This window comes from Danio aesculapii, chromosome 15 (assembly GCF_903798145.1).
Source record: "Danio aesculapii chromosome 15, fDanAes4.1, whole genome shotgun sequence".
In the NCBI taxonomy this organism is placed as follows: domain Eukaryota; kingdom Metazoa; phylum Chordata; class Actinopteri; order Cypriniformes; family Danionidae; genus Danio; species Danio aesculapii.
This window is the reverse complement of record NC_079449.1, coordinates 28,759,982-28,779,025: the sequence shown is the minus strand read 5'-3', so window position 1 is coordinate 28,779,025 and position 19,044 is coordinate 28,759,982. Positions and strand designations below refer to the sequence as shown.

The 19,044-nt window shown below is 36.1% G+C and overlaps 1 protein-coding gene across 1 annotated transcript in view; it reads right to left on the bottom strand.

The window, feature by feature from the left end:
• Positions 1-18,666, bottom strand: part of picalmb (phosphatidylinositol binding clathrin assembly protein b) — a 34,345-nt gene extending 15,679 nt beyond the window's left edge. Inside the window, exons 1-11 of the mRNA XM_056473228.1 lie at positions 18,118-18,666; positions 15,318-15,460; positions 15,148-15,223; positions 12,184-12,286; positions 11,763-11,856; positions 11,502-11,613; positions 7,326-7,432; positions 7,199-7,240; positions 5,389-5,474; positions 5,082-5,205; positions 2,098-2,231 (exon numbers count right to left, since the gene is read on the bottom strand). Coding sequence (XP_056329203.1) covers positions 2,098-2,231; positions 5,082-5,205; positions 5,389-5,474; positions 7,199-7,240; positions 7,326-7,432; positions 11,502-11,613; positions 11,763-11,856; positions 12,184-12,286; positions 15,148-15,223; positions 15,318-15,460; positions 18,118-18,247 — 1,151 coding nt within the window. The 5' untranslated portion in view covers positions 18,248-18,666. The remainder of the gene's footprint in view (positions 1-2,097; positions 2,232-5,081; positions 5,206-5,388; positions 5,475-7,198; positions 7,241-7,325; positions 7,433-11,501; positions 11,614-11,762; positions 11,857-12,183; positions 12,287-15,147; positions 15,224-15,317; positions 15,461-18,117) is intronic.
• Positions 18,667-19,044: the final 378 nt, after the last annotated feature.

The following is a 19,044-nucleotide window of genomic DNA, read 5'->3' as shown; positions in this document are numbered from 1 at the left end:
GTATGAGGAGCGCTATCCCGCTGAACAATCTCCTGTGGTTTGTAATGTAATAGGCAGCACAAATGTCTCGTTTTCTCGGGCTGTTGATGATGCTATCCACTCTGCAGATCTCTCATACACCCCCAAACTGAATGTTACCCCAAACCAGGATTTTTTTTTTACCAAATTTGACTGATTTCTCTGAGAATCTTGGGTCCATGCGGGTTCCAGTAGGTCTTCTGCAGTATTTGTGATAGCTGAGATGCAGTTCAACGGATGATTCATGAGAAAAATCTACCTTCTGCCACTTTTCCAAACTAGAAATCAAGTAATTATTTGTTGTTCTATTATTTGTAGCTTTTGTCAGGTAGTGTAAGCCCTGAATTGTGAGATTTAAAGACGGAAAACAAAACTGGCCATTGCTTTAGCATAAATAAAAGTTTGAATTGTGGCATGGAGACTCATTTAGACATATTTACTTTAAATTTTTGACATGCAATTCGAAATTGACATATCTTACAATCTGAGTGGTATTTTCAGAATCGCAAGAAATTTTCAGAAATTTAAGAAAACTTGTAGCAATGCATAATATTATATGTTCAAAGAAATATTCACAATTTTAAGAACAAAAATAAAAACTTTGAATTGTGTGAAGAAAAAAGCCAGAATTCTGAGTTTGTCTTGGAATTCTGACTGAGATTAAAAACTGCCTGAAAACCTAAAAAAAAATGTAATATAAAATATATTATATTATATATAATATAAAATCAGGAGAAATTTAAGAAAGCAAAATTATGAGATATAAAAGAACCTAATCTGGTACATTATTAGTTCATCTTAACTCACAGTACATTTAAAGTTAACAAGCACAAATTTGGATTTAAAAAATGCATTAGTAAATGTTAAACTGATTAGTAAATAATGTACATGTAATGTTCATTCTTAGTTCATGCTAGTAAATAAATTAAATTGCACCTTATTGTAAAGTGTTATCCCTAATTTAACATATATATTTTTTAAACTTTCATCTTAATTATGGTATTTTCGTCACAGTAAACAAAAAAAAAAAAATTAAATTATGATTTTTTTGAGACTCTGAGAAAAAAAGTCTGAAAGTGAAATATCAGAATCTGAAAATAGAATTTGAAATTGCCTTTGTTTTTAAACTTAGTAGTGAAAACAAACTTTGAAGGAAATAAGTATTCAACACGTTACCATTTTTGTCAGAAAACATATTTCTAAAGGTGCTGTTGACTTAAATTTTCACCAGATGTTGGTACCAACCTAAGAAATCCATATATGCAATGAAAACAAAATTTGTTAATTAGTTAACAAATTAAGGTATGTGAAATAAAATAACATGACACAGGAAAAAGTATTGAACACGTGAAGAAAGGCAGGTGTTGAAAGGCAGTGAAAGCCCAGACAGCAGCTGAAATCTCTCAGTAGTTCTTCAGCAACCCTCTGCCCTTTGTCCTTGTAAATTAATATTCGCTGCTTCAATCCAACATCTACATTATCAGGATGAAGATGAAACCAGGGTGGACATTCCAGCAAGACAATGATCCAAAACACAGCCAAGGAAACTCTCAAATGCTTTCAGAGAAAGAAAATCAAGATCAGATTTGATAGACGAGACCCACAAAACCATCAAGATTTTTACACTGTTGAAGTCTGTGAAAAAAAAATCACACCTGAGCAGTTCATGTGACTTTATTCTCTATATGAGAGGTGTCTTTAAGCTGCCATCACCAATACGCTTCAGTAGTTCGGTATATTATCATACCCTTGTTATTACAAAACCATTTTTTCAGATTTTGTTTTTTGCTTTGTTATATTTTTATGTTTGTATTGTTTGGGTTTTTACCAAAATCTGGTTCAATTCCATGTCAACAGCTCCTCTACAATATATTTCCCCCCCAAAATTTTGTTGAATACTTTTTCCCCCACTGTAAAATGCATATATATATATATATATATATATATATATATATATATATATATATATATATATATATATATATATATATATATATATATATATATATATATATATATATATAAATAAATCTCAAACCACACAGAAACACATCTGGATAGCTGATTAGTTGAACTGACCCGTTGGAGCAGCTGGGAGTGGAGAACAGATCAATGGCAGGAGCGGTGCTGATGCAGGCGGCTGTGGTAGAGACTGGAGAAGTGTCAGTGGTAGCAAACGAAGGCCTCTTGGAGAGCTCCTTCAGCCTTTGCTCCTGCTCAAAAACAGCACAAGAAGCCAATAAACCTTTCAGACAGGAAGGCGCCAAGTACAGTAACCAACAGACACTTTTCATTCATTAGCGTGGTGTTTAGCGGTGGATAAATCTAATCTTTGCAAACTTCTTAGCAGTCTGGGAACTTTTGTTGTCATTGGTCCTGCTGTTTTCTGTGCCGTAAGTGGGGTCTGAAACATTTTGAGCTTTTCCATTTTCAGTCTACAGTTAATCAATAACATTCAAACAGCCACAACAGACCAGCTCATCTCCACCTACTGACCTCGTCTAGATAGAATTTTTGTTTCGTCGTCTGAAATTATAAGTTTGGTTTAATGGCAAAAAAATACAAAAAGCTGAATTTTCTCCTATGAACACTGATTCTAACACAAACCCAAATTGCTCAGTGTAATTTTGTGTCTTTCAGAACAAATATGAAAGTCAAAAAAAAAACAGCCAGATTTTGTTTGATTACAGTAATGTTTTATAGTACCATAATTTCATGACATTTCTATCCATTTTAAAAGATCAATATTGTCATTTAGAGTTTTTTGTGAAAAGTAACAAAAAATCTGATGTATAGATACAGTTTCTGCACTAAACCTTTTAAAAATTATATTTAATTACATTAATTGAATGGAAAACAATTTTCCACGCACTTATATAAAAAAGCAAGCTTTAATTTCAATAAGTCAATCCAATAAAATGATAAATTATGCATAAAATGATTATGCCGTTCATTCCGCTGTGGCGACCCCTGATAAATCAGGGAATAAGCCAAAGGCAAATTAAAGAATGAATAAAATTGGATTGAAATTTAGTTGAATATTTAAGTTTTGAAAACTATTTTTTCATAGTACACATAGTACTTCATAATATTAATTTACAATTACAATTTTTATTTTAAATAGTATATCAACTAGTGGCAGAAATGTACAGTAAATTCTCATACATACTAGCATTCTAATAATATTTATAATGCAAATGCATTTACAGTATAGTAAATATATGCCCACATATACGCTTATTTCACACGGCTGCCATTTAAAAAAATGAAAGTGAGACTGCGGTGGGAAAAAACACGTAAGTATAGGATCAGCACTGTAAACATTGCAACAACATGCTGTGGATTATGGCTCGTTTCCACTGACTGGTACGGTACGGTTCGGTTTGGTACGGGTCACCTTTATCAGGCTTGCGTTTCCACTACCAAGGGTACCCTTTTGGTAGGCGTGGTGTACAGTATGACAGAAAGTTTCAGTCGACGTCGTTTTCGCTCGAGGAAATGTCTACAATAAAGCTGTACGGGTCACTCACATATCATATGAGAAGCACTTCTCACAAAACAGATGCTTCATACACATAAATACTTGTGTAGAAATGTTTATTACTAACTTTTCTATGAACATGAGTTGATTAAAACTGCAGATCAATGACGAAATAGCCTACTGTAACGTCTGTAATTATATTAAATAACTAAATAAATGAACAGATATAAACACATACAGCCCCTTACAGTCTCCGATATGTTACCAACTACAGAAGAACTACACACAGCAGACATTTCGCCCGTATTTAGGTTCAAAAACAACAGAACATATAGCCTACAGTCAGCGAAAACCTCTCATCTGTGTCTGTAATCTTCAGCAACACATGTAGCCTCTGTTAGACAGTAATTCCGTCATTCCCAGTTTATATTAGTATAAAAAGGTGAAGATAATAAGTTAGTTATACATGGCATTTTGTTGAAAAATAACAGTTTTAAAAACAGTTTTGCAGCGTTGAGAAGCCTTAACGATTAAGAATTCCAATGTTTCTGGCTGCTCGCACCACTCACTCGTTTAATGTCAGGTGATTCACGCTCTGCGCAGCCTTCAACTGCAGCTTGTGCTGTATCGAACAGACGCACGTCCCTTCATAACTATAGCGGTCGTTTTTCGACTGAACTAAATTTATTTTTCACTATTTGGAGGGCCGGAACAAATTGCCTCGCAGACCGCCAATTGAATAACCCTGCTCTGTGGTTTCGCTTCATGTGGAGTGCGTCACATCATCTTACCGCGTTTGTCACAAATTACTTGACATCACCCGGACAGAGGAGCTTGGCCGCACGCACCCGGCCTGAACCAGTTGTGGAAAATAAATATATTTATGCTTTTTTGGAGTCAAACTCTTGAACAAAAGCTTGGACAATGCTTGAAAAAAAATTTAAGACCTCGTAAAAACTGGATTAAGACTTTTTAATACCTTTTAAGGGTCTTAATTTTCTCAGAATTGATTTATCAACTTTTAATATTTTTTAAGACCCTGCGGACACCCTGTAACTTAACTGGAAATGAGGTCTGATATCCCTTCATTTATTTTCACTATCCATTCAGAATGCTTCGGGTCACTCTGAAGACAGTGAAATGATAAATTTGTGTCACTTTCTCTTCGCTGATAAGATATATAGCCAGGTGAACAACGTTCTTGCGTGACTCAGGCGATACTTCTGGGTTTCTTCCCACCGCAGCCTCGATTTCACATTCAAATCAGTCTATAACTAGCTTGTCCTGTAATTAAATGGTTAGTTGACCCAGAAATGTTAATTCTTTAATGATTTGCTCAAACTTTACTTTTTTTCTATTGACATTTTTTGGTTCTTCTGTATATTTTCTTGCGTTCAACAGAACAAACTGGTTCACATCAAACTGGTTAGGAACAAGTCAAGGGTGAGCAAACGATAGTAGATTTCATTTTCGGGTAACCTATCCCTTTAAAAAGAACACAATCAACCAAATAATGAGATGAAATATAGAGAAAAATGCTAAAGTAAGTAAAATTATTTTTAATATGTGTCCTGTTTTGTACCTTTAGGGCTTTCAATCTGGCCTGCTCCTCCTCCAGCGCTGCCTGCTTTTCTCTTTCATCCACTTTGGTGAACGACATGCCAGTGTTGGCCAGAGATGACACAGCATTGGAGAGTGTGCTCGCCCTACAAAAAAGTCAGGGAGAGCAATATTTTGAGCTTCTGTGAGTATGAAGCAGAAAATTACACATCATAAATACGCTGAACTTGAGCATTAAGCATTAATCTATCATTCCCTTTCAACGAAATGCATCTGTTAAAAGTCAATCGCTCATATTCGGTTGTGAGCAAGAAGCATGAATGGCCCACCTGCTGGCGGCGGTGGAGTCCTTCACCTTCTTTCCTTCTAATGAAGCCAAGTGTTGCTCCAGGGCATCCAAAAGACTGCTGGGGGCCTGAGAGAAACCACAAACATTTACTCAACCCTGACTGTTTTAAGCCTCCAATTCCAAAAACAGTAAGTATCTCGACTTCTATTTGAAATAAGAGTTAAAACGGTGCGGAGGAGTGCAGAAAAGAGTGAGAAAAGTACTTACACAGACTGTAAACTGAAGGTGGACAGAAGGTGGAAAGATAAAGGGAAATACAGAATATAAAGGTGGTTTTGGTCAGACATATAATGCTTGAAGCAAGTAAAAAGCAGCTATTTGCTATGATGTATGAGTGTGATGGTATCATTTGTGCTGAATATATTTGCAATTATAGCTTTGTCCTGCCATGTTATTGTATGTAACAACCCGTTCTCGTCAAATACTGCAGCTCAGGCAACATTATTACTATAATTATGAAAGTGTTCGCTCAAGAATATATTCATCATCATGAGCCCATGACTTTGCCAACTGTTTGCAGTGATGATGGAAACTACATGCGTCAGAAATATGGTCCTTTAGTTATATATAAATGCTAGGGATGCTCCAATCGATTAGCCGGAGTTCAATATCGGCCAAGAATCCCAATTTATGACTCCATCGGTACTCGCCAATCTGGCCGATTGCAAATGTTGAAGAGGAAGATGCACGTGCGCACATCAGCAGCGCTACAAATGATGTGTGGAGGCAGCTAAAACACAACACAGCAGCTAAAATACATATAGATGTGGTGCGACCTCTGTTTACAGTCAATTTTAATCCTTGTTTTCAGAACAAACAAATCGATCTACATGTGTGAAAGCACCATAAGTAACTAAGTAACCACTCACACTATGCTATGCGAACCGTGCTCAGGCGCGTTTGCCGATTCGTTTAAGAAGTGTGAGTGTTCTGAATTGGGCTCAGGCGCAGTTCAGTTGGCCGCCCTGGCCCGGTTGGAAGAGTTGTGTCAGAGCACGGTTCACTTGGGCTTTGGTGTGGTACACTTGTAGTGTGAATGCAAAGTGGGCCTGAGCCCGAAAGTGAAGACGAGACATCACTTTTAGGGACTGTTTCATATGGATTTATTAATCATTCTTACTGTTCAATGAGCACAAACTGTCGTAGTTTATTAAAGACGCAAACCCCTCACTGCACGACAGCTGCGCCTTCAGCAAACCTCCTAATTCCTGCAGCACGAGAACTACAACGATATAACTACAGAAATCTCCACTGTGCTGAGTGAGAGTGCTTGAACAGCGCATCATCGATGATGTAAGCATGCCCAGGCCCGAATGTAATGTGAGTGCGGGCCGTCGGGGGAGACAGGAGGGGGGACAAGCGTGCTTTGGCCCGGTTCAAGGCAACTCTTTCAAAAGCATTTTAAATCGTTCACATTGTCCATATTTTTGACCATCATAACAAAGATCTGAGTGTATTTGAGTGAGAACGTGTTGCAACATCATATATTCTTGTTGTTACCATTAAAGTCATTTTTACATTTTTTCTCATATTACTACTGGCATTTCTCCACTGAGCCTGTAACACCTTTATTTGCTGTAGATTGGGATCAGTTAAGACAGAAAAGGTGAGAAATCTTTAGTGACATGCACATTCTAATGACCTGCATGCATCTTTTAAGTCAGAAATGCACTGGTGCAAGGTCAAGTATGTAAGAAAGAAAGAAAGCAGAACAGTTTCTGAAAATCCTCAGAATAGTTAATAGTGCAGAAAGAGAGCAGCTGTGAATGTCTGAATAAAAGCGCTCTTACCTGAGACAGGTCAGGTATGTCCCCGCGGTCTATTCCCACCTGCTGTGAGGCGAGAGGACAAATGTGTTACACAGCACTCTTTTAATGAAGTCCCCGGCTAACCAGAAATGACACATGAGAATCTCACCTCTGCCACTTTGAGGAACTCTGAGATCCGGGTCATTCGAGTGAGGAATTTCTTGTAAATGTCCAACCCTTCTTTGCACTGAACTTTTTTCATATCAAAGTACTTTTCTGTAAGAGGATGACCAAGAAATGTGTGTTACCTGTCAGCATTATACCATTATCTGCATGTGTAGGAATTCAAGTGCCCTGTTAGGCTGTTTTATGGTTTCTGTTTTGTTTTTGACTCCTAAAATATGCAGGGTTCCCATTCTGAACCAGATGTCCTGACTTTTACTGACTAAAAAGTTCAATTTTCATGACCTATCCACCTTATTTTTTTATCTAACTTAAATATGTCAAGACTTCTGGTCTCATTCACTCCCATTCATTTTTAGCAGTACAAAAAACTTAGTTGATGTCAGAATTATTAGCTCCCTGTATTTTTTAATTCTTCCCAATTTCTGTTTAACAGAAAGATTTTTTCCAACACATTTCTAAACATAATAGTTATACTAACTAGTTTCTAATAACTGATTTATTTAATCTTTGCCATGATGACAGTACATAATATTTTACTAGATATTATTCAAGATACTAGTATTCAGCTTAAAGTGCAATTTAAAGGGTTTACTAGGTTATGTTAATTAGGGAAGTTAGGGTAATTAGTTAAATTGTTGTATAACGATGGTTTGTTCTGTAGACAATCGTAAAAAAATGTTTAAGGGGGCTAATAATATTGACCATAAAATGGTTTTTAAAACATTAAAAACTGCTTTTATTGTAGCCAAACTAAAGGAATCAAGACTTTCTCCAGAAGAAAAAAATATTGTAGGAAATAATGTGAAAATTTTCATTCTGTGTTAAACGTTATTGGGAAATATTGAAAAAAATAAATAATATAATCATTTTGACTTAAACTGTATGCTGCTTATTGTTAAAACTGTCATTTTCAGATAATTTTTTTTTTACGTATTGTTGTCACAAATATACTGGTTTGTAGCACAAGATATTTGACCGTTTACTGCCATTAGTCAATCTTAATCATTTACCCATAGCGGCAAATTAATTGGAAGTCTTAACAAAAGCACAGAAAAGAACTTACTCCCACATTGAAAAATATGGTAAATAATGAACAGAAAAACAAGCAGCTGTTGTGTTGATCACTCAGCAGACACAAAACAACGTCGCATTTAACCAGAAAAAGCTTGATGACTGCATTTTACTTAAGTGACTCCCGGTCGATGTGGGGAAAGGAATAAATGGCACTGGAAAATCAGACAAGCCATAACAAAAGCATGTGAAACAACATGATAAACAATTCACATTACATTTTGAAACAAAACAACTAACCAAAATCCCTTATACTCCCTGACTAGAACAAAAAATATAATTTTAATGACCAGAACATAGAGTTTTGAAAGATTCAAAGGAATTTAAAATTCCATGATATTCCATAAATTCCACAGAAAACCCTGCGTGTGTTTTCATTCTTCCATGGTCAAAAACACCTTTCTTTATATAACATGCATTTCAGCGTCAACTCTCTTTTTGTTTTTCTCAGTGTCTGAAATGGATCATTCAAGCATCTGGTCTCTCTCAACTCCACCTTTCTGAGAGTCTACTCTGCTCTGATTGGTCCAACAGCCCTGTGTGTTGAGATTGGTCGAGCACTTATTACATGAATTTCAGCTCTGAAGGCTTCTATAGCATTTGCGAACACAGTGATATGAACAGTTACAATGGTGCTGATTATACAGTATCCATATGAGTGCAAGTCAAACAGTTGTATATTGGAAATGTAACTGATCGAACCATATTTACGTTTTTACTTTGTTTGATATATATATATATATGGTACCACTTTACCATATGACAGCAATATCAGTGTATGTCCAGAAAAAAGTAGGGTTGGATTTTTTTTTATTCATAATTTAATTAATAATTAATTCTTGACTTTTAATTAAAATTTAGATTTGATATATCCTTAAATTGGATTCCAGTCTGCTGTGTAGTGTTTGACTATGACACTAAAACACTGCCTCAAAATCTTAAAAATCATTTAGTTTTGTTTCATTATTATAAAACAAATACCAAATTGACTGCAACAATTAAACATACACTTGTCTTGTATAATGTAGCAATGCAGCCCACAGAATTGAGTAAAAACTAGTTCATATAATATATCATTCCATAATAAAATGATAAAGAAACATTTGCAAAAATTGAAATAGTGAAAATGTTTCTATGTGTTCATATTGTGTTGTGACAATGTTTTTTCTCAAAACAGTAAAATGCTTATGAAGAGACTGTCAAATCAACTCTAGAGTAGGCATGATACGATAACTGGTTTCAAGGTTTACCGCGGTTTGGAAAAATCAAGGTTTTAAAAATAGTATTCTGTTATACCATTCCTAAGGTCCATATTAGGGATGCACCGATACCATTTTTTTACAAACCGATACGAGTACGAGTATTTTAATTTGTGTACTCGCCGATACCGAGTACCAATACAGATACTTCATAGATTTGGTTTCAATTAAGTTTATTTGTTCGTTTATTTGTTTGTTTGTTTTTTTGCCTGTAGCAAGGATGAACACAAAACTCCTTAACAGAAGGCTGTTCCTTCTATTTTATTTTGTTTATATATATATATATATATATATATATATATATATATATATATATATATATATATATATATATATATATATATATATATATATATTATTTTTACATGTTTTTCACAACTATTTTATTTAGTTTTTTGGGGTAACAGTATCTCCAGCAGAAAATGAACCTCTACATCAAAAGCTACTGTTCCAAAATATTTTAAATGTTTCTTAAAATATAATTTATTGTGTTCAATAGGGGGAAAAGTTGTTTTTTACCCAGACATTTAAAAGAACATGAAGCAGTAATCACAGTATCGTGAAAATGTGATATTTTTATCCAAGGCTATCATACCGTCAGAATCTTATACCAGCCCATGCCTACTCTAGAGATGTGTTTGTAGAGATGTGCAAGATTGGTCTTGAGTATGACACAAAAAACATGCAGAATTTTGTGGTTTGAAGTAAAATTCCCTGTGAAATTCAAATGAAGTTTTTTAGGCGTTAGTATCAGTATGTTAGTCTTAAGGATATCTATAAGCTAGTGTGCTCCAAAACAGTGACAAAAATTTACATTTAGATTTTTAAACATTAAAAAGCTTGCAGTTTGTCACTTCTGCCTAAATGGATCAATCAAATGATCAATTAAATCAATCATCAGACCAATCAAATGATCTATAATATAGTATTTGGCATGTCCCGCCCTCTTCAAGAAGTTTCTCATTTGCTGTCTTGACCTCAACCACAATCAAGCTCACTCTTATTGCAATGGCAGCTTGCTAGACTTAAATAGAGTTAAATGAGCTAAGCCTCAAGTCTCTACGACAATATGATGCAGAATTATGAGCTCACAAATTATGGTCCAATGTTAAGTCAATGACAGTTTTTTTCAATGGAAGTATATGGGGCAGTTGCTAGGGTGCTGTAACTAGTTGCTAGGGTGTGGCTAGAAAGTTAAACGGTCAGTATTTATAGGCTGCTTGATAGACTGAGTTAAATGATCTAAGTGATAAATCTCTGTAACAGTTTGATGAAGAGTTATGACCTCACAAATTTTGGTTAAATGTTAAGTCAATGGCAGTTTTTTCAATGGAAGTCTATGGGGCAGTTGCTAGGGTGCTGTAACTGGTTGCCAGGGTGTGGCTAAAAAATTAATTGGTCAGTATTTATAAACTGTTCTCTAGACTGAGTTAAATGATCCAAGTGATAAGTCTCTGTGACCGTTTGATGAAGAGTTATGAGCTCACAAAATTTGGTCCAATGTTAAGTCAATGGCAGTTTTTTCAATGTATGTCTCTGGGGCAGTTGCTAATGTGCTGTAACTGGTTGCTATGGTGTTTCTAAGAAGTTGAAAGGCCAGTATTTATTGCCAACTTGTTAGACTGAGTTAAATGAGCTGAGCATTAAGTCTCTACAACAGTCTGATGCAGAATTATGGGCTCTCAAATTCTGGTTGTAAGTTAAGTCAATGGGACTTTTTTCTGTTCCAGTTTTCAGACAATATTTATGGTGATCTGCTTAGATAAACAACACTATAATTTTATTTATCCATCCAGAATATGCCAAATTCAGAAAGCATTCCCACTTACCCAGTAAGTTTATTATTCCTTCGTTGTATGCAGCAAAAAGTCGGATAGAGTCTTTGAAAAGAAGCATGAAGGCTGCATTAATAACTCCATTGGTGAGTTCATTGGCATTGACCTGCACAAAACCAAAAAATACATCTTTATTAATATGTGCAACACAAATGTGTGTAGTTTATATATTTATTGCATGAATTCATAAGACATCACACCCATTGTTTAGCAATGAACATGCATGCATATTGATCTGCTTTCATTTGAACTTACATTGAAGTCAAGAAGGGCGTCCATCTGGTTCTGTATAATAGGGATGGTTTTAAGGAGCTTCTCTGTGTTCATTGTTCTCATCACTCCATCCACCCTTAAGGAAAAAGATTTTAAAATATAGGTCAAATGACATTGGGGGGGGATCAGTGCATGGAGGTTTAGTGGATGATCCAGCAGAATGACTTCAAGCACTTAATGCAAGCACTTCAAAACTAGCACTGCACAAATCCCCTTCAAATGAATTATAACAAAACCACAGCTAAAGTCATTGTATCGAGTGAACAATTGGCTGGTCAAATGAATCACTGTTTGAGTTGCATAATACACTTAGTGGAAAATTTAGCATAGGAAAGCAAGCAGAAACTAGAATCCACCTTTAGGTTTAAAGGTATTTTATAAAATGTACTAAATGATGTCTTACCCGCGCTTTACTTTGGTGAAGTCAAATGCCACCTGTCGATATGAAACCGCTTTCTCGTTCAAATATCGACTATACCTCCGAATAAATGTTGACATGTCATAACCTGAAGAGACAGCAATAAAGATGGTGTTAAATAAATATAAATATAAAGAGGTGTTGTTTCATTAGCTATTTATTTACACTTATTTACACTTTGTTTCTTTAACATAATTAGTTCAAGAATCATAGATGTCATGTATTTGGGTTTATTTCATTGTTTAATTTGTCGTTAGTTTGGAAATAAGCTTTTAGGATTGTGTTGTCTTATTAAATTCTTTGATTTAGCTAGAGCTCCCACTTTTATTTGTGCTAAACTTCACAAACTTCTTCACAAATTATTATTGATAATTTGCATTTATGATAATTTTTGAGTAAAGACTGCAGAAACTCACCCTCGTTTTCATTTCACGATTGATTTGTTGCACACAGAATACTTAAATGTTATGAAATCTTACTTTTTAAACATCAGGCTAAAAAAACGTAGTCAAGGTGTAAACATGTAGACTTGGCAGACATTCTTATTGTTATTTGATGGTGACGTCTTCCTCACTTGTCTCCCACCATTAGTATTCATATTCAATTGTCTGTCCTGAGACACTAGTTTCACCTTTGGGTTAGGTCTAGCCAATAGCATTGGGGAAAGGCGAGTATACAGTTAGTAAGGCCCTATCTGGTTGGTCAAATTTGAATAAACAACCTATGCATGCAACTAGGCTTATGACAGTATTGAATTTTCTTGTTGTGTTTAATTGCTGAAGCTTTTATTACGGTATATTCATGATATTGTCCTAAACTGCAAAATAAATTACTTTAACAGGCATAATATCAAAAAATACTTGGTTACATTACACTGCAAAAGGATTAAAGCATACAAAAGCAACATTTTATAATAAGTCTCATTGCTAAACATTAGTTACTAGATTTTAATTAACAGTGAGAAATAGGCAGATAATTTTTTTAAATACAACTGAATTTGATTGCTTATCAACACCATTGAAAAATGATTAAAATCTGTGATCAGATTACAACTACAATTTTAACATGTTATTAGGCATTAACTAAGAAATTAACTTAAGATTAATAAGATTTTAAGATTAATAAAAGCTTTTGTAGTTTTCATCTTGAGTTTAGTTAAATTAACTAATTGGAGCCTTATAACAGTGTTAATATACAATGTCCCTATAAATAGTCATATAATTTTCAATCAATATTTTAGCATGCATTAGGCCAGATTAACAAATGTAAATGTTTGAACTAGTAAACTAATTAACCAATTAAGTCTCCAAACATCTGGCCCTGTAATGAACATCACATCAAATACTTAAAAAGCACTGTAAAAGTAAAAAAAATAATAATAATTATTAACTGCATGTTGCAACCCATGCTCATTACCCTTGCATACATATCTGGTACATTTCTTTCCGGTTTTTGGCCAATGTGTGCCATTTGCGCCTGCTCTTCTCACGTAAATCCCCCAAAGGCTGCTGTTGACTGACTGACTGACCTGTTGACCGAACACCCCACCCACCCATCTCCTCTCTGCGTCTCAAGCCCACCACCGACGTACGCGGCGAGCCAATGGGCAAACTGGTAATAGCGGAAAAGCCGTCCACACGGAGGCAAGTGGTCAGCTGGTAGCGCAAAAAGGTACAGAAGCTGTCGCCGGTGTCATACCGGCCTGTAGCGTTCGTTTTAAAGACGAAATGCAGCCATACCTAGCTCTGGCTACATAATTTGTGCTCTCCAGAAATGTATACAGGGGTACGCCTTTACAATGAGCCTGTGTTGGCATTTTGAAGTAGCCCACAATTTCAACATTTTGCATGTTCGTTATTATATTATATTGCTTTATTGAAAATCAGCAAATGTCTACATGCCAAACACAATGCTTGTCACATGAAATAAATTTACATCTCTTTGCAATATGCATATTACATATACTATTATTGCAATAACTGATAATTTTTTCTATACATTGTGCAGCCTACAGTTCCCCCACCTTTAAAATGACCAACTCTCTAAACCCATCCCTAACCTGAATTGGTTTCCACCTTAACAACAGTAAAAGTTTCCTGATACCCTACAGCATCAGAATCAGAATCAGAAAGAGCTTTATTGCCAGGTATGTTCACACATACATTTGTTTTCGTGACAGAGCTTCTACAGTGCAACAGGATTACAGAGACAGGACAAAAAAACAGATAATAAATACATTTTAAAAAATAGAAGTAAGTAGTGAATGCAAATATACAAATTGACAAGTGCATGTGCAGGTATATTACTATATACAACGTTATACGTGCATACGTGCAGCTGTTATGTGCAAATTGGCATGTAAAGTGTATATGTGTATAAAAGTGTATGGCAAGTAGTGATGTTGGTTCCACAATTATTATCATCAAGTGTTCATGAGATAGATTGCCTGAGGGAAGAAACTGTTTCTGTGTCGGGCTGTTCTGGTGCGCAGTGCTCTGTAGCGTCGACTAGAAGGTAAAAGTTCAAATAGGCAGTGTGCTGGGTGTGAGGGGTCCAGAGTGATTTTGGCAGCCCTTTTGCTCGCTCTGGATAAGTACAGTTCTTGGGGAGTAGGAAGGGTTGTACCAGTGATTCGCTCAGCAGTCCGAACTATTCGACATAGTCTTTGGAGATCGTATTTAGTAGTTGAGCTAAACCAGGCGGCTATTGATGTGCAGATGACTGATTCAATGATTCAATGATGGAGGTGTAGCATAATAGCAATGAAACCTTTTGATGTTGGTACATAGTAGTTACATAAATTATATTTATTAATATAAATTGGCACAAATGAAATGTAATTTTTCCAATGCTCATTACAACTCAAACAAACATCCAAAGGTGAGCATCAAAAAAAGTAATGAACCATCTCTAGAGCCTGAAGTAAGTGTGTAGAGTTCTATACTGTACCTTGTAGACCACTTTTGTCCAGGAAATTACTGAGGTTGAATAATGTGTTCCTGGAGGCCAAGTACTGAATAAACCGCTGTAACCAAAATGAAAGAAGATGATTAATGCATGCAACCGTTCACAGATGAAACGTGATTACAAAGTCCGATCAATCTCCCGCATTTACCCACCTCGTTCCCATATACCATGAGGTGATGTGTTGTGATTAGAGACTTAAAAACCACCACCCAACTGGTATTGGTGGTCCTCTCGAACAAAGAGTCTGCCAGCTGAGGAATGTTCACGTTCATCTCATTGGTACAGTGTATCAGATCTATAACAGAAACAGAGACTTCCATGAATTACTAACTGGGTGAAATTCAAGAATCGAGTCAATGAAACAGACTGCACTGAATAAGGCTTAAAATATAATAAATAAAAGGATTGTCATCCATTTCTAACAAAAAAATAATCTGCGGAGAGAGCACACATATACGAAAGCTTATCTACATATAATAAAATGTGCTGTATTCTGGATTATGTAACGCGGGAATTGCACAGGGCTGGTGGACTTTCCTGATGATGTTGATCATGCACTTCTCCAAATATGCTTTAGGGGTTATGAGACGCACAGTATTTTCTGCTTCTTGAATTCTGAATGAGCGAGGTTGACTTCAGTTGCATGGTTTATTGTTTTGGTGTACAACGGTTGCCTGCAGAACACTGCCAACTACGATTCGTCCAATTATGTCACTCCTCCTCTTGGGAAGCAAAACCCTCAGCAGAAAACATGTCAACTCAAATGCTCAGAAACAGATCATCTTATGTCTTGTTCAACTTTAGATTATTTGGCAAAAGCAGCTCATCTTCGGTTAGTGAGAAAAGGACCATGAGTAAAACAAGCAGAATTATCTGCCAGTTGAGTAAGTAAAATAGTTTTCACATTGAAGTGTAGATATTTGGACTATGGACAAAAATTCTAAGTTCTTAGTAAGAATTTTTTTATTTCATTTTGCATAAATCATATAAAATCTGTACAACTACAATAGTTTGGCTGCCTGTGGCGCAATGGGTCGCTGGTTCGAGCCCCAGCTGGGTCGGTTGGCATTTCTGTGTGGAGTTTGCATGTTCTCCCCTGTTTGCGTGGGTTTCCTTTGCAACATGGACAGATTTTGAACAGTTCCTGGCCAGCTGTATAGTTATTCCCCCACAAGTCCAAAGATATGCTGTAGGTGAACTGGATAAGCTAAATTGTCCGTAGTGTATGTGTGTATGTCCTGGTCCTACAGGTTGGAGATGAAGCGTTGGGCTAACGACCCACCTCATAAAAATTAGATGTTATGAAACACCAACATTGTGCGACTAAATATCAACTTCAATATAAACGGCCTTGGGAGTAAGTAAGTAAGTAAGTAAGTAAGTAAGTAAGTAAGTAAGTAAGTAAGTAAGTAAGTAAGTAAGTAAGTAAGTAAGTAAGTAAGTAAGTAAGTATTAATACAGTAGTTAAATGCAGTCCTGCAGCTCCAGGTCAACTATAATTCAAACTCAACATTGCACATCTTGCGATGTGACTATTGCGGATATGCACATTGCGATACCAATGCTGAAACTATATATTGCGCAGCCATAGTTTAGATATTAGTAAACAAATATTATTTTTAATGTGTATGATGCAACATTTAATCCCATGACTTTCCAATTTAAGATCTTTTTAAACCTTTAATTGAAAAAACTGTGATTCAATATTAATAAAAAAAACTTTTAAAGAACCTTCAAGACAGAAAATTCTTTCTGTTATGGAAAATAACATTTTGATTTTAGTTAAATACAGCAGTGTTTCTCAACCACGTTCCTTGAGGACCACAAGCACTACATGTTTTGTCTTTCACACCCATTTCAGGTCTATTAGTCTTCTAATAACAAGCTGATGATCTGAATCAGGTGTGTTTGGTTAAGAAGACAGAAACGTGGTTGACAAACACTGAAGTACAGTAACTCTACAAAAGAAATAAGATGTGGAACAACATGGAGGTGAGTAAATGACGACACTTCACTTTAGGGTAAACTATCCCATTGAAAATGTTGTTTTGCCTTATATAGACTTTATTTTAAAAGCTGATGAAAAGTACAGATCTTAACTGTAACGTCTCCCAAAATAAAGCAGAAAATTAAGAAATTTCTAATAAACAGCAGTTCCTGGCCAGCTGTATTGTTATTACAGTATAATAATAAAAAATACTAAAAGAACAAAATCTGTTCATGTTGCAAATAATTTGCGTTCAAGCAGTGCTGACAACAATTTTCAGGTTTTATGTTACTCATTAAAAGTCCTTACCACAGTCCTTCCAACGTGTCATAGCTCGCCTTATAACACTTTAAGAACATAATGAAAGAATGGTCGGGCCTGGCTGAGAGACAGACGTAAATAGAGATCTATTCTCAAGCACAGACGTACTAGACTGGCAGCAGACCAGCACTTCTTAAACAAGGTGCACAGCATTCAACTGACATCACCTGCAAACCTCGCCAAATGGACACGAGAATCACATCCAAATCAACTTGTGTATACTCAAAACAACCTGCTTAAACTCAACAACAGCATGACAAAAACACAACAGTGATTGATTTCTGCCAATTGAGAATAACAGAGAATAAACATTTAACCATGGTCTACGTGAGGTCATAATCTATATTAAAATATATCCGGGCAATACAAAAGCATTATGAGATTAGTCTGAATGACAATCCACTGTTATTTTTCCTATTTCTAAACAAACACCTATCGTTAAACGGTAGATTCCGTACAGCATGTCAGCTCGTCATAAATGCTCTGTATTCCCAATATTTATGTCAAGAGCACATTAACGTTAGCTTAGCACAACCCGGGCCTGCCTATTGTACAATAGCCTCAAACGGTAGCCATAACAATCACAGCACCGACTGTACACCCGTCCGTCATCGCAAATCCACACCAAACCGCACAATACTCACAATCCAAGTGTTTCTTTTTCGGGCCCATGATTTCGTGCGTCGTCGCCTTGCACACAGTTTTGGAAACGGCTGATCCGGTAACGCTGTGCTGAGCAGCGGTTATCCTGTCCGTAATGCTCTGGCCGGACATCTTCAACGCTTTCCAGCCAACGACAATCAAATAATATGGACGAATGTTGAAAATCACGCTGCAAGTAAAGAGTGTTCACGGCTTCAGGTCGAGCGAGACGGGGACAAAGCTCGTGCGGGCGACAGGAGGCAGAGGAGCAGCCCTGAACACACGGTTATCCGCTGCGCGAGACGATGATGGATCCACGAATGATGTTAGCCGATTTCTCCAGCCGGATTCTTACATTTTCACGGGTTTGTAAAGACTCGTGACTCATCTCTCGTGTCCCGACACTAATCCCGCCGTTCAGCCACCGTCTGTCTTATTTGCGTGAGCCCGCTGGATTGAGGAGCAGCGAAGGCATTCAGGGAAATGGCGGGCCTGCGCTCTTCCATGAGAGCTGCTGCTGGAGAATATAGGACAGGACACTAGCCGCTGATGCTGCTGCTGCTGCTGATCCTGGATCAGACGCTGACGCCTTCAGCATTAACACAGCTCGTTCGGAATAAAGCGACAGTCGGCTGTCTAATACTATATTTTTATACGTTTGTAGTTTACTTTTGGACCTATATTTTCAACAAATTAGAGATATAGGCTATTAAATGTTAACATTTTACAATAATATATTTTTTAGATAAATAGCAATAAAATGCAACACGTTGCTGATTCTTTTTTCAAGTGAGAATGGTCTCACTTTGATTTTAATAAGGCATTAGTTGCTTAATGTTGAATTATTATTAATAAATGTACAAGTATTGCATTAAGTAATGAAACCTTCAGACCCATTTCAGCTCTGAAATAAAATGAGACATTTACTT